Source organism: Mchenga conophoros, linkage group LG7, assembly GCF_057382185.1.
Source record: "Mchenga conophoros isolate Kocher_MC1m ecotype Shallow Benthic linkage group LG7, M_conophoros_male_GT1.1, whole genome shotgun sequence".
NCBI lineage: Eukaryota > Metazoa > Chordata > Actinopteri > Cichliformes > Cichlidae > Mchenga > Mchenga conophoros.
In genome coordinates this window covers 23,015,975-23,037,572 of record NC_140532.1, presented here as the reverse complement: position 1 = coordinate 23,037,572, position 21,598 = coordinate 23,015,975, and the positions used below count along the sequence as shown (strand labels likewise).

At 40.9% G+C, this 21,598-nt stretch overlaps 2 protein-coding genes across 2 annotated transcripts; both read left to right on the top strand.

The window, feature by feature from the left end:
* Window positions 1-76: 76 nt before the first annotated feature.
* On the top strand, window positions 77-13,667 carry LOC146570123 (rhombotin-1-like). Its single transcript, XM_085282963.1, has 5 exons — window positions 77-460; window positions 1,982-2,195; window positions 5,854-5,979; window positions 6,318-6,426; window positions 12,969-13,667. Exons 1-4 carry the CDS (start codon window positions 439-441, stop codon window positions 6,421-6,423), a joined length of 468 nt encoding a protein of 155 aa, XP_085139089.1. The 5' UTR covers window positions 77-438; the 3' UTR covers window positions 6,424-6,426; window positions 12,969-13,667.
* A 1,866-nt stretch (window positions 13,668-15,533) lies between these two features.
* Window positions 15,534-21,526, top strand: ric3b (RIC3 acetylcholine receptor chaperone b). The gene is made up of 6 exons (XM_085281133.1): window positions 15,534-15,759; window positions 16,269-16,495; window positions 16,813-16,891; window positions 17,399-17,492; window positions 18,161-18,291; window positions 20,370-21,526. The coding sequence occupies exons 1-6, from the start codon at window positions 15,639-15,641 to the stop codon at window positions 20,852-20,854; spliced, it is 1,137 nt and encodes a 378-aa protein (XP_085137259.1). The 5' UTR covers window positions 15,534-15,638; the 3' UTR covers window positions 20,855-21,526.
* The last annotated feature ends 72 nt before the right edge of the window (window positions 21,527-21,598 follow it).

Below are 21,598 nucleotides of genomic sequence, written 5' to 3'. Positions count from 1 at the left end.
AGAGAGACAGAGAGAGGAGGGGGGAGAGAGAGAGAGAGAGAGAGAGGAGGGGGGAGGCTCGTTGTGTGCAGGAGGGCTCATTTGAGGGGAACAGCCGCAGCCTGTGCAGATAGAGAAATACTTACGCACTGACATCAGCCAAGATAATGCTAAGCCACTGTTGATTTGGGGACATCTCTACTGCAGGGCAAGGTGATACTCCGAGAAGCTGTTTTCATCCATCCACGGGCTATTTTTACGCGCGAGGGAAAAGAGAGCGACTCCGCGGCTGTTTCTCTCGGCTCTCTCTTCGGGGACTATGAAGAGCGGAGCTGAAGTTTGAGCGACTCTAGGTTCAAACAGCGCGTCCAGGCCTCAGTGTTTGTTACCGCTCTTCCACGCAGGAGAGTAAAGGCTGGTATTTCTCCCACTGTTGGATTATTGCCGTTTACCTAAAGGATGGTGCTGGACAAGGAGGAGAGTGAGTACACGTTCCCTTGCTTAAACTGGTACTCAGTACTTCCACTTTAATGGGCACACCTGTGCAACACAATGCAACCCCAAGCAACTATTTTACCACATCAGGTCGATTTTGATGATGTTGACAGAATCATAAAGGCTTTAAACCAATAACATGCTTCAGGTTACTTATATATAAACGGAAACAACACATCTCCTACAATGTCATAAAACTAGAAATAGAGATAAATGTCCCACAGACTTCCCTAATGAAGTATATATATATATATATATATATATATATATATATATATATATATATATATATATATATTCTTGGATGTTCGTTGTCTCATCCTGGACTGTGGTGCTGACACTCACCAGTCCCCGGCCCCCTTCCTTCCGCTTAGCGTACAGCCTCAGGGTGCTGGATTTGGGGTGAAACCCTCCATGCATGGTAAGGAGCTTTCTTGTCTTTATGTCAGTGGCTTCTATCGCCTCCTTTGGCCAGCTTATTACCCCAGCAGGGTACCTGATCACGGGCAGGGCGTATGTGTTGATGGCCCGGATCTTGTTCTTACCATTCAGCTGACTCCTCAGGACTTGCCTGACCCTCTGCTGGGGTCTATCACACCAGGCAAGACCCCAGGTGCAGGCTGTGTAAAGATGCCCCAGAGACAATCCAGCACATAACAGCAGGGTGCAAGATGCTAGCAGGCAAGGCATACATGGAACGCCATAACCAAGTGGCCGGCATAGTGTACAGGAACATCTGTGCCGAGTATAACCTGGAAGTCCCGAGGTCAAAGTGGGAGATGCCCCCAAGGGTGGTGGAGAATGACCGAGCTAAGATCCTGTGGGACTTCCAGATACAGACGGACAAAATGGTGGTGGCTAACCAACCGGACATAGTGGTGGTAGACAAACAGAAGAAGACGGCCGTAGTGATCGATGTAGCGGTTCCGAATGACAGCAATATCAGGAAGAAGGAACACGAGAAGCTGGAGAAATACCAAGGGCTCAGAGAAGAGCTCGAGAGGATGTGGAGGGTGAAGGTAATGGTGGTCCCCGTGGTAATCGGAGCACTAGGTGCGGTGACTCCCAAGCTAGGCGAGTGGATCCAGCAGATCCCGGGAACAACATCGGAGATCTCTGTCCAGAAGAGCGCAGTCCTGGGAACAGCTAAGATACTGCGCAGGACCCTCAAGCTCCCAGGCCTCTGGTAGAGGACCCGAGCTTGAAGGATAAACCGCCCGCAGGGGCGTGCTGGGTGTTATATATATATATATATATATATATATATATATATATATATATATATATATATATATATATATATATATATATATATGCTCTATTATGCTCTATTATACTCTATTATATTGTTAATGTGCAACAATTAAAAAAATAGATTGCAGAAAAAGCCCTTATTGACATTCACTCTTTGTGTCTCATTCCTGACAGAAAACTAACACTGAATCTCCTCTGTCTGTCTCTGTGTCTGTCTCTGTGTCTGTCTGTTTCTTGGCCTTTTTCCTGCCAGGTGTGTCTCTTGTGTCCCTCCAGTCCAGAGAAAAGCCGAGGGGCTGCGCCGGCTGTAATGGGAAGATACGGGACCGCTTCATGCTTCAGGCGTTAGACAGATACTGGCATGAGGACTGTCTGAAGTGTGCCTGCTGTGACTGCCGCTTGGGCCGGCTGGGCTCCACACTCTACACCCGGGCCAACCTCATCCTTTGCCGCAGAGACTACCTGAGGTACGGCTCCCATATGTGAAATGTGAGCGTTTTTCTTAGAGAATGGTACTACGATATCAAAGTGAAGCAAGTGGCCCTCACAGGCAATCAAGTGTCCACAATCGCCAACACGTCAGTAAATAAATTAAATCTGTCCAAGCATCATTTGACAGTGTTTGGATGTGGTGTGCTTGAGAGGGAATGTTTTGAGTCACCATATTTTGACTCTGCGTTACAGTCTTGTGGAAAAATACTTGTTTGTTTTTCCCTGTGAAAGGGTTTATCCTGCAGGGTGACAGGGTTAACGGTTACATTATCCAAACATGGACTAGTTTTGAGGTTTATGGGTTCAAGAGCACAAATAAGAACATCAGCTGTCTGCAGTAAACTTGCACAGACATAAGCATCTTGTATGCAGCATAAGAAAGAAAAGGCAGAACAGTGAAGCTTGCACTTTGTAAATGTTTCCGTTGTCTCTTATAGTTCTTAACATGGGCTTTGATAATGGTTAATTTCGTCCTAAGAAGACATGTAGCTGGAGACATCAGTCTTTAAAGGGTGATATTAGCTGTGATTATGCTGTGGATATGACGTTTTATCAAGTTTGTGTTGGTACTTCAGTAGAATGAACAGTTGATGCTTTTCAATTTCAATACACTTTTATTTAGATAGTGCCAAATCACAAACAACTCAATTTTTGTTATAAGTTAAAGACCCTTCAATGATAGAGAGAAAACCTCAACAATCAGACAACTCCCTATGAGTAAGCACTTGGCGACAGTGGGAAAGGAAAACTCCCTTTTAACAGGAAGAAACCTCTGGCAGAACCAGCTCAGGGAGGGTCGGCCATCTGCTGTGACTGGGCAGGGGTGAGGGGAGGGAGAGAAGAAAAAAAGAGAAGAGAAAAAGAGAATCAAAGAATAATAATAACTAATGATTTTATAAACTCATACAAAGTGGATAGTTTCATCAAGGAGCAGCACCACAGACTGCAGGTGTGAAAAATGAAGCCAAAGCAGGTGTTCATCTGGACTGAAAGCACTACATCCAGATGAACAGAATCAACTTTTTGGGATTATCTTACATGGATGACTAAGCATGCATCAAGACATGACACTGCTTAATTTTTTCCTCAATAAAAATTTTCCTAGTGAGTTCATGGTTTGATACGCTTGCCTTAAGTTCCCTTTATGTTCCCATGTTATTAATTTACCAAGTTCTTGCCCCAATTAGAGTAAAACTGACTATAAAGCAGGATCTCCTTCAGGGTTTGGCCACCTCATGATTACGGTGCACGGCCATCTGTACAATATCTGAAGTTATTCTGCACCTTTTGTGACTATGATTTGGTCCAGGATGACTATACAGGTAAGTATGTTTCAATGTACTTGGGGTTTAAATAGATTTCTACCTTAGCCTTTTTAAAACCATCAACCTTTTCTAAACAAACCTTGTCTGCATCAACGGGCTCCACTCAGAGTTATATGCCTCTGCTTTTTCTTGCCTAGAAATAATGATATCTGGTGTCAGGTCAGCAAGAGAACTCCTGATATCGCAGCCACATTGCTGAACTCATGTGTTAGTCTCATGTACAATCCAGCTGGATTTGGTTGGAGCTAAGTCGCTCATTAGCTGCACTGCACTTAGGAGACCAAAACCCCTTTTGACAGTTAAATTGGCTAGATTGCCTCCTGTTTTCCTCATCATTGCAAGGGTGCAGACCAAAGGCCTTTGAAGAGTGGGATTAAAACCATGTGATTTCTTTTAATTGGACCATTTGTAGAGAATTAGCATTGAGCTTCGTAGCCTCGTTAAGGAGCAGGAAAAAAACCCACCAGGTGCCTGACTCGAGCTCGTTAGATCAGAACATTCTGTTAATTAGGTCTCACTTTTGTTCTCACGTTGGTCACTCATTTGATGACGTTTTCCATCTGTAATCCAGGGCTGCTCAGTGCTTTTCTCCCTTATTACATGGATGACCTTTTTCCATAAGGGTTCCTCCAAAGCCCCCTTTTTCTATTTGGCCTCTAATGGAATATGGAAATCAGCAGCAGCCACTTGTCTTCGTGTGTGCCGGGCTCTTGGGGAGTTATTTGGTCATTCTGTTAGAGGTGAATAAGCGGTGAGGCCATCTGCAGCTGGCCAGCACAAAGCATTTATAGCAACACAGTTTGTTCTCAGGTGGTCTGAGGACAAGGTTCAAAAGTTGCCAGATAAATTTGGGGTTTCAGAAGAGAGTAATAAATTGACTTTCTTCTTAAAGCAACTGACATTTCATATAAATCGTGACATTTTCATATCAGTTAATCTCTATTTTGCTGCTCTCTATCAGCAGTAATGCATTAGTGATAGAGCTCATATCCAGTTTATGAAAACTCTCACATTTGATATTCTGAACGCTCACATATGTGAAGAAAAAAGATTAGTGCAGAAATAACAGATGTTTGAAGAGAATAGATGGAAAGTTGTAACCCTACCTTCACCCAGTGTTGGCAGAGCAACACTGTTAAAACAATGGAGTGTACTGACTTTTTTCCAGGCTTGCTAACTGTAGTGCTATACCTCTAACCTCTTAACATGCCTCAGATTGTTGCCGACCTATGTAGGGTTAGGGACATAGTTTAGGTTCTGAATTTATGGGACATTTACCAAATGAAAAACATTTAAGAGAAAAACTGTAATGTCAGAACATATCAGACGTTGTTGGAGACATTTTATAGTATAATCAGCTGTTGATGAGCTAACCAGATTTTAAAAATGAACCTTTAATGCTGAACTATTGTAAATAAATGGAGGAAATGGAGAAAGAACATATCATAGGCTAAGAGGTATTCAGTGTATTGCTAATACTGATCACTGATCACAGCAGATATCTGTCCAACCCGGATGCTGGAGGTGTCTTCCGAATAAAAGAGTTTTTCCTTCCCACTATCACCAAGTGCTGCTAATAGGGGGTCGTGTGACTGTTGGGGTTTTCATGCAATTTTTACTACGCAACATAAAGAGCTTTGAGGTGATTATTTGTTGTGATATAGCTAAAACTGATTTTAACTGACTTACTGGAGTTTGTGTGATGCATTACAAACCCTGTGGTTTTCTCATTATCTGTCCACATGGGGTGTCTGGACTAATTTTGGCAACAAAGCTGAAACAATTAATCATACATGCCATTTGACAAGTAAAAACATGAAACGTTTTCTGCAGAAATTCAAGCTTTTCTTGCCTTTCGCTCACATTCCAGCTTTTTGACTGTCGAGTCTGCAGATTGGTTGATAATAAACTTAATGGTTAGTTGCAGCCATAGCTTAATGACACAGCTCCAGATCTTATTATGAGAAGCTCATACTATCATCTCCTCATAATTACTACTAGAGGCGCGATTTGAATGGTTTTTCACACTTGGCTGCACTTATATGTATATAATGTGGGCTCTGCATTAGGGGGAGTGGAAACAGCCATCAATAATCAGGAAACGCAGTGCGGTTCACCGCTATAAATCAGTAATTGAAGTGATTATTTGCGAACGGTGCTCGAGCATCATCTGTGATGCTCTCTGGGACACACAGGCTACCTTTTGTCCTCTAGTTCAGTGTTTTTTTTCCTTCTGCAGCTCCTGGCTGAAATGTATCTGTGTTTGTCCAGATTACAGGCCTGTTTGTTGCCCTCTCTCCCTCTGCAGGCTCTTTGGGGTGACGGGGAACTGTGCAGCCTGCAGTAAGCTGATCCCTGCCTTTGAGATGGTGATGAGAGCCAGAGACAACGTCTACCATTTAGACTGCTTTGCCTGTCAGCTCTGCCGCCAGAGGTAAGATTAGGGTAGCAATTAGCCAGGGAGATCAAATTCAGTTGACTTATCTCGGAGATGTACTGGTGAGCTCACTGGTCATTAAGAGCATATTAGCAGTGCACCGTAATCACAATGCAATGAAATCCCCTTCACTTGAAAAACTTCAAGGGGTTAAAGACTTTGTATATCACTCAGACAGTTAATCAGGCAGCAGTCATGCAAGATTAAATTTCTAAGCATCATTGCTACAGATGTATGCTGAAAATATGCCTGAAATGCTCCTCTGGGACCTCATCATTCACTTCGGCTGTAGCAAGAACCAAGACCCAGTTCCATATTTTGATTTCTCTCTGCAGATTTTGCGTGGGAGACAAGTTTTTCCTCAAGAACAACATGATCCTGTGCCAGCTGGACTATGAGGGGGGCCATCTTAATGGCAGCACCGAGAGGCAGCCTCAGTAAGAGGTAATATTCTGATGACGGTGAATTACAGCTCCAGACACACGGTCTGACAGTTTGAACTAAACCATGCACTTAAATAATAGGAAGGTATACAAGTGAGCGCCCAGGATCATCCCAAATATGTCCACATGCAGACACGAGAGTCCCTAACAAGACGTTGCGAATTTAAAATTCCTGCAGAGAAAAGTTTAGTGTGTTTTCCACATTATGTGACATTCAGGCATAAATGTGGGAATCTCTTAGCCACATATTAATCAGACTGAATATTTTACAGACTTTGCACAAGGTTTTACCGCTTGACAGGCATCTTAAGCATCTGCATTTTAGACCTGAACTTTTCCAGTACTTAACAGACATGTGAAAATTTGGACCTCACTTTAACCTCACTTAAACATGCAAGCCTCCCCATATTAAGTCTTTGTGTGGTTAGATTGCGCTGATTTAAATAGTAAATAGTAAATGGATTGCTTCTTATGCACTGATCGGGCATAACGTTATGACCACCTGCCTAATATTGTGCTGGACCTGTCAAGGCCGTAAAGGTGTGCTGTGGTATCTGGCACCATGACGCTAGCACAGAGCCTTTAAGTCCTGTAAGTTGCAAGCAGACTTGTTTGTCCGGCACGTCCCACAGATGCACATGGACACCAGCATCCACGTGATGTTGCTTTGTGATCCAGTTTTTATACTCAGGTGCCCATTGTTAGTGCTTTCAGTGGAGGACAGGGGTCTCTTTGGATATGACTGTGGCTATCCCATACATAACAAACTGTGATGCACTGTGTATTCTGACACCTTTCTACCAGCAGCATTAACCTTTTCAGCAGTTTGAGCCACAGTTGCTTGTCTGTTTGATCGGCCCACACGTGCAGCCTTCAATCCTCCTATGTATCAGTGTGCTTTGGCCTCCCGTGTCCCTGTTGCTAGTTTACCACTGTTTCTTCCTTGGAACACCTTTGATAGATACTGACCACTACAGGCTGAGAACACCCCACAAGAGCTGCAGTTTTGGAGATGCTCTGAACCAGTCACATAGCCATCACAATCTGAAGCTTGTCTAACTTGCTCAAATTGTTACTCTTGCCCATTTTTCCTGCTTCTAACACATCAGCTTTGAGGAGAAAATGTTCACTTGCTCTCTAATATATATCCCGCCCACTAACTGGTGCCATGATGGAGAGATACTCAGTGCTATTCACTTCACCTGTCTGTGGTCATAATGTTATGCCTGATTGGTGTATAGGGCTTTTCTACTCTACTTGAACACTCAGAGTGCTTTGTACTATATGTCTCATTCAACCTGGCATGCAGACTGAAACAGGTCTTAAAAAATGGTCTGAAATTCATTTGTGAAACCAGCTTTGGTAGCACCTGTCCTATCTAAATGAATGGTGGGAGAGCCGTAACTTTTATTTCAGCTGTTACCATCTTGTAGTGAAGCAACAGTCAAATGTGATTTGAAACAAACCTAAATTTCAACCCTTTGGTGTGTTTGCCTCAAAAAATCATTTTCAACCCCAATATTTAAATTTGCTATGCATGCATGTTACTTGGCTTTATAGATGGCTCAATCAAAAATCAATCCTTATGATCAACATCTCTGGCTGCAGTAATACTTAATACTGATCTACTGTGTGAATATGTCAGTGTAACATCTGACATAGGGAGGCCGGTATCTTTGCAGTAATACATTTCTTCTGTATATTTCCGTTCAGAAAAATTGTAATTGTGTGAAATTTCAGAATTTCCTTTCAAGATTATTTTGCAAACATTCTGGCCCAAGTAAATCTCCAAAAAGTTGATTCTGTTCATCTGGACGTGGCGTTTTGTGGGAGAAACGTTTCGTCACTCATCCAAGTGACTTCTTCAGTCTCAGCTGACTGCAGGTTTCATCTTATAAACAGTACATTTGCATAATGACTGAAACCAGCCCAGTGAAGGAACAATGGGCTGGGAGGTCAGTTCCTTAATCTTACGTGAAAAGGGAAAGACCATCTGTGAATCGAGGAGGGGGCCTAAGGGTACATCTTTCGCCATCATACAATGCTGTGATTGCAGCCATTCCCTAACTGTCTGTGAACGGTACTCATGGCCATTGATCAGTGGGCTTTGATCAGTGGTTGTTGATCAATGGTCATGAGAATTTGCATAATTAAGATTAAGGAACTGACCTCCCAGCCCATTGTTCCTTCACTGGGCTGGTTTCAGTCATTATGCAAATGTACTGTTTATAAGATGAAACCTGCAGTCAGCTGAGACTGAAGAAGTCACTTGGATGAGTGACGAAACGTTTCTCCCACAAAACGCTACGTCCAGATGAACAGAATCAACTTTTTGGACACTGACTATCCACTATATCAAAGTATAAATCAGTATAGGCATGTAAAGCTTTAGTGTGGTTCTGAGTACGGCTTTTTCTTTGAAGTAACTGATTAATAATTCTCTGCTTGATATTGGTCCCCAAAGGATATCTTCTTGGCTACTTTAGGAAGATTAATATGTTTGCTTTTATGAAATTTATCAGTAGTAAAACTAAGGGAGTGCGCTGTGCTTAAAGAAATATGAGCTTCCAGATCACTTTTTGTGATTCACACAGAATTAATTAGTACAGTGTGTACTTTGCAATGTGCTAAGCAAGGCTCAAGGGTCTTAAGCAAAGCAAAAATGTTTATTCCAGCCATTAAAACGCTGGATAAAGCTTCCAACATTGCAAGTATTTCTCCCTCACTGTCAGATATACTGTCCAGTGCTGTAATAATGGGAGCGTTACAATGGGACAACATATTCATTGTGGTTGGAGATGTTCTCTGCACTGCAACCCTGTAACTCCACTTAAACTCGTGTATTCTTGCTTGTTATTAGAGAGAATTTAAGCTTTACATACATGACAAAATGACCCATCGCTGCTGTTCTGGTTCTAGTCGTGGGGGGACTGAAGCCTATCCCAACTACAATAGGACGAGAGGCGGGGTACACACTGTACAGGTTGTCAGTCTTCGCACCCACATCTACACCTATGGGCAATTTAGAATCACCAATTAACCTAACATGTCTTTGGACTGTGGGAGGAAGCCGGAGTACCCGGAAAGAACCCATACAAACACGGGGAACTCCACACAGAAAGACTCCAGCCAGATGGTAGGGTCAAGTCAAGACCTTCTTGCTGTGAGGCAACAGTTCTAAACACCGTGCTGCCAGAGAATAATCATAATAATTCTGTCCTTATCTGTAGAACTCTTTATAAAGTTGTTAACTGTAGTCACATAAATCCTGTGGAACTACATCCTGGGCTCTGCCTTTTGTAAACCCCTAGATGGGCATGTGAGCGGTGTTGGGCTATGAGTGCAAAGGGTTTGAGGAAAGCTGAAAGCAGGCAATCCACAAATATGAAGTTTTCAAGGTCAGAAACATTCCCAAAAGCCACCAGCGGCCCAACATATCATTATGATACTAATTGTACTACTACAGCAGTAAAATACACACCATCGCCCTGCACGATTGGACACTGGAAGCTGAGAGTTACTTGTGAATGATTTCTGATCTTCCAGTTAATGTTGAAAAATCTTGCAGATATCATTTGTTTTCAAAAAAGAAACATCTTTATGTATTCAGGGACATAAACACCAGAGTATTCAAGGTTTTAGGCAAGTATATTGTTAACTCAGGTTAAAAATGAGGTAACTTTATTACAAATGCAGACAGATGTTTGTCATATGCTGCATGTTTTGCTTGGAGCTCTCTAAAATGGGAGTCTACTTTAGATATGTGGCCCCAACCCTGTAATTTTGATAAAATGGATACAGTGAAAGCTTTTTGGCTTCGTAAGGTTGTAACTCTTTATAAATGTTCTCTCGAGATCCAAGTAGCTTTGTTGATGTAGGATGTTTTTTTTTTAATCTTTTTCCTTTTTGAGTTTTCATGAATGTGACCACTGGACGACTGCACATGTGTGTTTTTCCACCTTCAAGCAGCTGATTAACATGTAGATTAAAAAAAGCATAAAAATAATAATAAAAAAAAACACTACAAAGAACATTTTATTGTGAAAAATAATAAAAATAAAAACATGTTTGTGTTCCACTGAACACAAACTTGGAAATAAAATTGTGCTTTGTTGTGAGAAAACAACCTTTGGTGAAAGTAAAGCAGAAGTAAATAAAGTATAGAGAGCAGGTAAATTCATCTACACTCCAATTGGGAGAATTAAATATTAATTATTCTCCTGAGTTTTTTAAAACAAGTGTTAAAGTTTTTAGGTTACATTTCTGTGAGTTGCTTTCAATGCAGTGCAGTTGTTGTTATAGTTACTGAACAGCACACGTTGCTCAGAACATTATTTGAAATACAAATTTTATGTAAAAACACAAACTTCTGTGGCTTCTGTGAGCAAATAAAGGATTGCATTCATCATAGAACTGCAGCATGTTTTTGTTTATGGCTATGGAAAAAACAGTGCACTGATCTCTGACCATCAGAGGCCTTTAATACAAAGCAGGATTTCATCTTATCTGGGTAACCCTCGGTTATCTGCACTAAAAAGTTCACTTCTTAATAGGGTACTGGGTGGGTACTGGGACTGAGGTCGCGTTCTAGATTACAGATCAGCAGCTATGAAATCCCTGCCTACAAAACAATCATAGCATCACTATTCCTGGAGGATCCCTCTGACCTCTGAGCACAGATAGAAGGTTTTCATTAGCATCTAATGTCTTCGTGTTTCCCTGTTGATCAGTAAGAAATATAAATTCTTATCTTTTCAAGTTGGCAACAAACAAATTTATTTATTTTTTTTTCATGGATAGATGATCCTAGTCTCGGTGACCAAAATGCTTAAAGTGCAAACGCACATCCAAACAGCACTTTTAAAGCTAGACTGCTGCACACTGCTTTTCCTCTCGTACCACTCATGTTGTTGACAGTAGTATGAGACAGTCAGCATTATCAATACAACCTCTTCATATTTTTCTCACAATTTGTAAAATTAGCTACTTTGTTGCCAGTGCACTTATCCATAATTATAACATAAACTCTTTCATGTGAGCGTCCAAGGGGAACCCTTGGCTAATTTAATGAGTTAATAGCCTACTTCGTGTGACCGCTTATCCAATTTTCTAGGAGGTGTCTTCCTGTTAAAAGGGAGTTTTTCCTTCCCACTGTCACCAAGTGCTTATTCATAGGGGGGACATCTGGTTGTTGAGGTTTTCTCTGTATTATTGTGGGGTCTTTACTGTATAATATAAAATTGACTATTGTGATATGAATTGAATTGAATTGAATTGAATTGAATTGAATTGAAGATAAAAGCATAAAAACCTGTGTAGGTTTAAAAAGCCTTAAGGGAGAGAAAATGGCAAAATAAAATGAGTCTATTTTTTAATTTGAATGCATAGAGGCAATTAATCTCAGGTCAGCAGGCAGCCTGTTCCAAAGAACAGAACAACTGGAAGCATCTTCAGAATACTTTGATGTGATTCTAGGAACATTTAAAAGTTCTCCACCTGATGACCTGAGAGGTCTGACTGGGTTGTAAACAGTGAACAAGTGAGAGCTGTACCAGGGGGACAGACCATTGAGACCTGTGTGAACTAATAGTAGGATTTAAAAGGAAATTCTATGTTGGGACTGAAACTCTGTGAATCACTGTTGAGCTTCAGCTCACTGATGACTTTAGCGTGACCATTTCTGTGGATCTAAATCCTGATTGGTACTTATCACAAACACTTCAAGTTGAATTCTCCATTTAGTTGTTTGCAAAGTATGTTTTCAAATATTCTGCTGAGGAAAGAAAGATTAGAAATAGGTCTGTAATTATGAATTACCAATTACTAAGTCATTTTTCTTGAGCGGCAGTGTGATTACAGCACATTTGTGAGAAATATGGAAAGTGCAGGTCTGCAGAGAGCTGCTGATAATATTTACTAAAGGATTTGTAAAACAGTGATATACTGATTTGAATAGTTTGGTGTGAATGGGTTCAAGTAAAGAGGTGCAAGCTTTTAACTGATGAATCATTTCTTCGAGATCTTAGAAGTCTAAAAAGCAGCAGGGAAACAAAACAGGAAAAGGGCAGGCTGAACAGTCAAAGACAGGTGAAAGATAACAAGGGCAGGGGAAACAGACGCAAAGGATGGAAAAGAAAGATGAAGTGAAGCCACAAGAAAAGCAATTACCAAAATAAAACAGGAAGTGGAAAGACAGAAGACAAGAAAACTAATACAGGCAAATCAAACAGGTAGGACGACACTGTAATAAATAAAAGAGAATTAAACGCTTATGAGGCCAAAACTATCATCGGCAGCAACAGCTTTGTTAAACTTTCATATTCGTGTTCATTATGAGAGCTGAGCATGAAATAAATTATGTATTTAGCATGTTTTTACCTGTTGAAAGTACCCTTGTAGCCCACAGTGTATTGTTCATAATACAAAACCATTGTTTTGCTATTACACTGCAGTTACTGGATACATGAAGCTGATGATATTGTTTCTTGTGAAGCCCCCAGACCTCACTCTGACATATTTGATGTTTTCCATCTCTCTCTGCAGATCAGAGAAAGGACCACTGTGAGCCAGCTGGACTACGAAACTCACAGCAGCACACACCTCATCAGCTTCTTGTTTCAGACTGAACTGTATGGAAAAAAAGAAAAAAAAAGAAAAAAAACATTGATTGAACACATTTCCAGCAGCCCAACTTTGAACTCTTTATTCCAGAGCTGCGTGACTATTTCCCTTAAAGCTGACAGTTCTGATCAGATGGACTTGAGATCGACTGGGGAGTGAAAACGGGGTAGTGAAACTATCAGAAGATATTTTCCAGAGGACCTAATGTGGACGGTGAACAGAAAAAGAGTGAACTAGTGTTTGCAAATAATTCATAGTCTACTTCACCAAATGTGAAACACTAGATGGATGGAAAGAAGTCAGCCAGGCCACACATAGCACCAACCAAGTCATCCATCAAAGAAAAATACAAAGTTCCCTCTGATTGTCAGATCGCTCTGGCAGTCACTGAAGTGTCTTTTGTGGTGAACCCCACCCAGCTGGCTCGAAGGAAGCCCCGAAACAAACGGAAACTTTAGCAAAGATTGTTTGGCTCTGTTCAGCAACTGAGGAGTACCAGCTCCATCTCCCCGCCTCTCCTCTCTGAAGCCTCGAATGGGACTTCGAGCCCACTCTAGTTTTGTTCTCATTCTGCTCGCAAGCTGTTGTTTTCTTGACTAATTAAACTGGATTTGAATTTCACTTTGTGTGCTCATGGTTTTTTGTTTTTTTGTATGTACTGAGATTGCCAGTAATGGGTGGGAAAAGACATGTAGCCAGAGGGAATTAACAGTCTAAATATTCCCTTCAAATGTACAAAAGTAATAACTTGTCTCGTAAAAAAAATCGAATACAAAATCAAATGTGCTTCCTTCAGACGATGAATATGCAAATGGTTCATTTTCCAAGACGGCATAAAACATGTGCACAGCATTTTCCTGCTTCAGTAAAATCTGAGCATCCCGCTCATATCAGACAGGAATTGGGAAAAAAAATCACACTCTTATGTCCAAGGGTTGAACTCAGATTTAGAAAAAACATTTACTGTTCAGTGGCCTGCCCCACAACTTCACTCTTACTGCTCTTACGGCAACATTTAAGGCCAGAAACAGTCCCTGTTTTCAGAGATAAAAACATTTAAAGCCTTCTGTACACCTGCTCTCTACCAAGTCCATGTTAAGGGTTAGTCCGCATGCATGGTGCAGTTGATTTAGCAGGGAACTTTAGGATTCACTTAGTTAGGTTTTTACCATGGGATACCTCTAACAAATACACTTTCTAAATTTCTCCCTACTGCATCTTTAAGGAGCAGAAAAGCAGGGAGAGACGAAGGAAACAACAAAAGGTATGTGTGAGTGGGACGACGCAGTACATGAAATAGTGTCAACCTTTTGGAAAACATCATATTTACAACTGCGGCATCTTCTTTTTAGGTATAATATCAGTTACATGAAAGCTGAAGTTTTACTGTGGGAGTCATATTTAGTTTTTCAGGATAATAAATTTAGTATTTTTAGTATTTAGTATTTATTTATTTATTGTCATTGTCAAGAACAATGAAATTGCGTTTGGGGCTTCCATACAACCCAAAAAAAAGAAGAAAATAATAAATACCCCTTAAAACCCAAGTGTACATATTTAACCCAGTGTGACTCCAATGCAATAAGACAATCCTTAGCAATAATGTTCGTAGAAATTCAGACAAAGACCTGAGAAACATGACAAAATACAACAATGCAACCCATTCAATATTATTGTACTGTGAGATATGATATCAGATATGATAGTTATCTATTTAAGAAAGAGGGGGGGGGGGGGGCAGGAGGGGGAAGAGAATAAAGATATGATGCACCAATGCAGACCAGTTCATTGCTATTAAGAAGTTGGATATGGTTATTGTATGTAAGTATTTTATTACTGAAGGAGGAAAGAAATGCAAGTGCTAGGCCCTATAAACTCACTGGCTTCCCATTTGATCCAAAATCCCATCCAATCAAAAAACAAACAAACCCCAATATACTTTGTGATCTCTGTATGGTATAGGCACACTTTTCATCTCACTACTTTTAACCCCTTAGTGTGGACAAATCCTCCTGAAATCAAAGTACTGGCACATTTTTCTTAAAATAATGAGGACCGTCCTATCACTGTTTTTATCTTCAATGCTGTGGGACAAGCTTCCACTTTCTATTAGATCAGCCCAGTCAGTTTCCAATTAAAAAAAATGAAAAATAAAATAATAATAATAATAATAGTTATTATTTTTAGACCCAGGAATCTATGACCTGATGTGATGATGAACAGATATTCATTCGATATAATGGTGCTTTTATTAGAAGCGCTATGATGTTTTCATGAATGGCAGTGTAAGGAGTGCCCCCTGTGTCTGAAATGAACTGTTATGGCCAGCTCGTGATAAAGCTCATTATAAAGTGGTACACACACACACACATACAAAATCTTTCCATTACCAGCCAGGGACATTAAAAACACTCATACGATCATTTGGCGCCACCCAACGGCGAAACTATGTAACTACAGCTCCCGAGCACTTCCGCTCCTCCAGCCAACAAGGAAGTTCACCACACTCCAGTCTTCGTCTGCGCTTTCTCCGCAAATCTGACACAATATCGTCGTTATTTCTGTGAGGGAGGTGACCGCTCACCTGTCGGTATGGCGATGTCAACCTTTCAGAAGGTGACCCTCGCGACGTGCCTCGTGCTGTGCGTCGCGTTGATGCTTCCCAAAATGCTGTTATCCCGGGGGAGGAAGGATGCTGCCGAGCGGCCGGAGGGTACGTCGCATTTCACGGCTTTTCTTTACTGGTCAGGTTGCCTCTGCGGTTCATATGGTTTATATTTTATATATATATACATATATATATGGATGAGTATCTTAATTTATTAGATTTTTAAATTGTGTTATACTATTTCTTTTGTTAGTATTTCAATCCAAAATATGTTCTGCATCATTTATGCATCACTTTAGTTGTAGTAGCATTTTCCTCCCTGGAGAGGGCGCCAAACACACACATGACACTATCTACCGTTATAGGTGTATAATATACGAACTGCTTTGTATTTAAAGGGGTTATATTTGGAAAACAAAATATGACTCTGTTGGCACACCTGCACAGACATTAGATGAAGCCTAGCTCTTTACGCAAAGCCTGACTTATTTATTCAGTGAGCGCTGTGCTAGTCAAATAAAAAATGCATTACTTAAAAAAATCAGACAATAAAATGCCTTTCAACAGCAAGATTATTTCTGTGGCACTGACTCCCATTTGGCTCCTCACTGCAGGCTCAGGACGGTTCCCTCCAATGTTGCACCGTCAGATGGCTCCGGAGAGCAGAGGTCAGAGAGCCGCGGGGTCCGGAGCCTCCAGGGCCCACAACACAGAGGCCATAGGCAGAGGCAAGGGAGCAGGAACAGGGGCGGGAGCTGGAGGCAAATCCAACCTGGCAGGACAGATCATCCCCGTGTATGGCTTCGGGATCTTGCTCTACATCCTCTACATCCTCTTTAAGGTGAAGTACTAGCAGCTGGCGAGAAGAAACAGCATGAGATGTACCTAAAAGCTCTTTACTGAAGTAAAAACTAGCTTTCATGTAGCAGCTGTAATTAAACATCTCTCATCATTTACACTAAATTGCGCAAGTCAAAGTATTTTAATGTCAAGTAAAAATGAAACCATAAAGAAGTGAAAAGTGTTCACAGTCTTTTCTGCAAAGGACTGATGTTGTTTGTTATAAAGCATGAAGTCAAACACACACTTCCCTGTGGGGTTGTGGGATTTGCTGTGTTGTTTCTTTAAGAGTTTTAATCCTGATTCTCTCTCTGCTAGATCACGTCTAAAGGGAGCAGCAAGCCAGCAGAGGGGAGGTTCCCTGCATCACGCTCAGAGAACCTCAAGAGAAAGATCAGTAAGTTTTACACACTCTCATTTAGCAACTTTTAATCACTTTCCCATCGTTTTTGCTTTTGTAACTAAGCTGCTAAATGAATCTAATGTTATTTTCTGATGGAAGCGCTGCAGGAGCCACATATTATCACTGTTGTGCTCATTATTGTCTGAAGAGCGCGTATAATGATCGTTGTCATTTTATGTAGTGGTAATAAAGTTGAAGAAACACAATTTCCCCTTTTTTGGTTTCCAGCATCGACATCGAGGGAGCATTTCAGTCATTATTAAAGCTGTTTACATGCATTAAGTCACTCGCTCTCAGAAAGCATTTGTGTTTATCTTTGGTTTGTTTTGGTTATTAACCCAATAAGAAAAACCCCAAGGTTGTAAAAAAGAAAATAATACAACTGTACATTGTTCAAATGATTCTGACTGCCTGTGCGTCAGTGCGTTGACCTATATTGTCTGCATAATTTAAACGTACCGCAACCCTTTCTCCTGACTTTGTCCTTTCTTGGCCCTCCAGCTGATTTCCAGCTGGCCCAGCTGCAGGAGAAGCTGAGGGAGACAGAGCTGGTGATGGAGAAGATTGTTTCCAAAGCCCACCACAGTCCTAACAGGTGACCGCACGCCTTTTACAGAAGACAAAAAATTGCAAAACCTATAGAGCTTGTTTGTTTTCATTTCATGCATCCACAATCTCTTCCACAGCAGAGATACAGTGTGGGTATAATTATTTGACTCCCTGCTGAATCTGTCGGTTTGCTCACTTACAAAGAAATGAACAGTCTCTAATTTTTATGATACTTTCATATTAATGAGAGGGACAATAGCAACAAAAAATCCAGAAAAAAAACATCATATAAAAGTTAGAAATTGATTTGTGTGTCACTGAGTGACATAAGAAGTTGATCACCAAGCAAGACACAACCCAATAAGATGTTTCTTGTTTACTTATTGGCCCCTCGGCGCATGGAAGTCGTTTTGTACCTTTAGCAGAAAAACAGCCCCAAAACATAATATTTCCAGCTCCATGCTTGACAGCGGAGGGTCATACTCAGCATTTTTCTTCCTCCAAACCCAGCGTGTCCAGTTGATGCCAAAGAGCTCGATTTTGGGCTCATCTGACCACAGCTCTCTCTCCCAAGCCTTCTCTGAAACCTTTGGATGTTCAGTGGTAAACTTAAGACGGGCCTGTGCTGGTGTGTTTACTTCTCTCATTGTTCAGAGAGCTGGCTTTTAAATATATTCATTCAAAGCTTAAACGTTTCTGTTTTCCTGTGTGCAGGGTGAAGGGCGTGATGGCGGACCAGGAGGAGAGCCTCCTTCAGCAGTTGACGGAGATAACACAGATGATGCAGGAGGGTCAGCTGGTGGAGGGAATGGCTCCAGAGAAGAAGCCCCAGGATGAGTGGAAAGGTAAAAGATTATATTTTACCCACAGGAAAATGTTTTCTTATCAGATTTTTAGGAAAGAAAAAAAGCGACTTCATCATCTTCGCTCTCGTTTCCTTTGAATGTGTTTCATTAACTGAATTCTTTCTGTTCCAGCTGTAAAAGAAAGTGATCCTCTTTGATTTCACACTGGTAACTGTTCATCACTTGGGTTCGGGTTCATTTGCTGTCAATTACTTCCTCCACATCCTTTTTGGCTTGTCTTTGTGTTTTTGCCGAATTCACAGGCGGCCTCTGTAGTTGCTGGTGCTGTTTTAAGATGCTTTAAGTTTAAGGGATTTTTCTGTCATCAGCCAGGCTGTTGATTGCATTTCATGTACAGCGATGTTTTCATTATTCAGGTCAGTATTGGAAGTGCTGTTCTTACCACATCTAAGCATAGCCACTTTGGCTCTCTCTCTTTCTGAAAGTTGTGTTAAGTGGAGTGCAGCACTGTCCTAAGGAGACTGCCTATAAAGGGGAAATCATCCACTTATAAAAATGAATATTGTTTTAGGCAGAGTCACAGAACGCTGTGATTGCACCTCCTGTCATGATGATTATTTTTGGTCAGCAAGCAAAAGGCAGTTTTTACCAAAGTAAAGAATAAAATGATCCAGCCAGAACACGAGCGATCTGTGTTTGGTTTTAAGTCCTTGATAGTTTATTTCTTCTTCAGAACTTTCTGTACTTTGATATATCTTTGATATATCTATTTCCTGTGCTGTGGTTCTGAATTCCTTTTTTGTTTTCATACTCAGTTCTCTGGTCTCTGTTCAGTGTTTAACTCCAGCTGCAGTCCCATTGAATCCAAAAAAAAATGACTGAAGTGAAGTCAGGAGACCCACTGCTGTGTGTGTGTGTGTGTGTGTGTGTGTGTGTGTGTGTGTGTGTGTGTGTGTGTGTGTGTGTGTGGACAAAAGCCAGACTGATACTGGAGTTTTAGGGCTGACGATTTTTAGAGTGAGAAACTCCAGACTCTAAATATCAGCAGTTTGTCTTTATAAATTAATGCAAACATACATTAAACATACATGTGCTGCAGACAGCAGAGAGTATTTAAAACAATGGCGTAAAGTAATTAACCTCCTAAGACCCGAACTCTTCCACTGCATGAAACAAAGAATTACCAGATATATATATATATATTTTTTTTTACCTTATTTTTGTTTTTAAGAATAATAAAAGCCACATATGAGGATATTCATTTAAAATTTTGATAGAACAGTAGCAGTATAACGTCCTCGTAAATGGATATCAGGCCCTTGTAGAGCAAAATTCATTATTTTGGTCTAAATAACCCAAAATGTGATGTCCACATATGTGGACGGCAGGTCCTAGGAGGTTAAAACATTTTGATCTTTTTTTGCCTTGATTAGCATTCAAATCATATTGATGTATATCTGACCACAACAATATGTGAGTCAGGGTGAAGGACTGGAGCGATGACTTCCACCTAATAGTCTGTCCTTAGTTTACTTTAATACACTGAAAGTGGAATTTCAGTAAATCATTTCGATGCATTTGCATGTGAAGAAGTTGATAATTGCTCCTTTATTTCTTTGATTTTAGATTCTTTATTGACCAAAGCATCAAATTAACTGTCCGTTTAACACACCCTTGGAGAGCTCTGCAACAATGAAAACAGTTGCTTAAGGTTGTGGCTTATGCACAAAAAGAACAAATTCAGACCAGACTTTTGTGTGATTTCCAAGTTTTTTTCAAAGTTCTCCCAAGCAACAAGGCACTGCTTATAATTATTTGCCTTTCTGTCAGTAAAGTCTCTCTTTCAGCAACTAACTTTACACTGCACAGGGAGGAAGTGAAGCCAGCGATTCCCTGTATGTCGGAAAATGTTTCATAGGATTTCATATGATTTTACTAAATAGTTTTTTTCTTTGCTTAAAATTAAGTTTTTACCTAAATTTCAGTTACAAAGTAAAGCTGCAATACTGAATGGAAGATAGACAGATATAGATTATCCTTTGCTAACTGCTGTATTTTTGATTTGAAAACAATAGCGATCAGTAATGAGGGGATGCATTTCTGAAAACTTTCCACAGATTATCCAGAAGAGCCTCATCCATACTGGGAACATTCCCACTGCTGTTGTAAGGAGCACCACCACAGTCCACAGACAGAGGCAGAGAGAACAGAAGGCGACGGGGCCGACCTGCTCGAAAACCTCCCTGCAGACGTCACAGGTGGAGATGTGGTCGAGGAAGCAGAAGATCTGAGCGAAAGAGCTGCGAGAGAATCTGATCTGACAGCAGCAAGTAGAGACGATGTAGGGTTAGAGAGCGATTTAGGGAAAACTGAGGAGGAAGACATGCACGAACACAGAAAGCAACTGGGTCAGATTGATCTGGGTGTCCCAGAGGAGGAACTGGTTGGAGTCCTGAAAGAGCTGGAGCTCACGCTGAGAATGACATCCGTATTGGAGCAGGAGAAGATTAAGGACCTGGCGCAACCAGTGGACTCGGAAACGGCCTGCAGCTTGGTCAGACGGAGAAACAAGAGGAGGAGAGCAAAGAAAGACACAAACTGACCAACGCGATTCAGATACAGTCAACTTGAGCCGGGGTCTGGTTTGGGAGGGCGGATGGGGTTTTTAGTCTGTTCTCATCAGATTGGAAGTAACATGAAAGCTGGTGATAGCATGACAGTTTCTCCAGCCTTGCTTAACTTTAAGTGAATACATGAGAAAAGATGTGAACAGGGCATATTTTATATCAGTAATATCAGCTTGATCCAGTGGCTGAAAGGTTTATAAAACCCTCATTATCTAATACAGTATTACCCGTCTGCATGCATGAATTCATAATGTGCTTCCAGGATTTCTGGTGATGTGCTGAAAAGGTGGACAGTATGCACACAAAACCGTTTGTTAGATCTGTCACGAAGGTCAGAAGGCATCAGTTTCTGCTCCTCTAAGGGGACCTAATGTTATTTTATCTGGTACTGGAAGATGAAGTATATCTAAAATTAAAGAAAAACAAAAAACAAGAGCAAGTAAGACTGAATCAGACCCCAAATGGGAATGCAAATTGTCTTAATACCTAGTGCACAATATTGGGATGTTTGTGCCTCCTCTCACTTTTGTCAGCAATGAAACACTACCATTAAAACTGCAGTCATTTTAAATTTTGTTTGACAGTTTTCCTACTGTGCTCTTGGATTCCTTTGTGTGAGCAAATGCAATAAATGACACTATTCTTAATTTAAGGAACAAAAGTCAAGTTTTCAATTAGACAGGAGTTAGCCGAGTCCTCTTCTCCTCAGTGTTTAATAT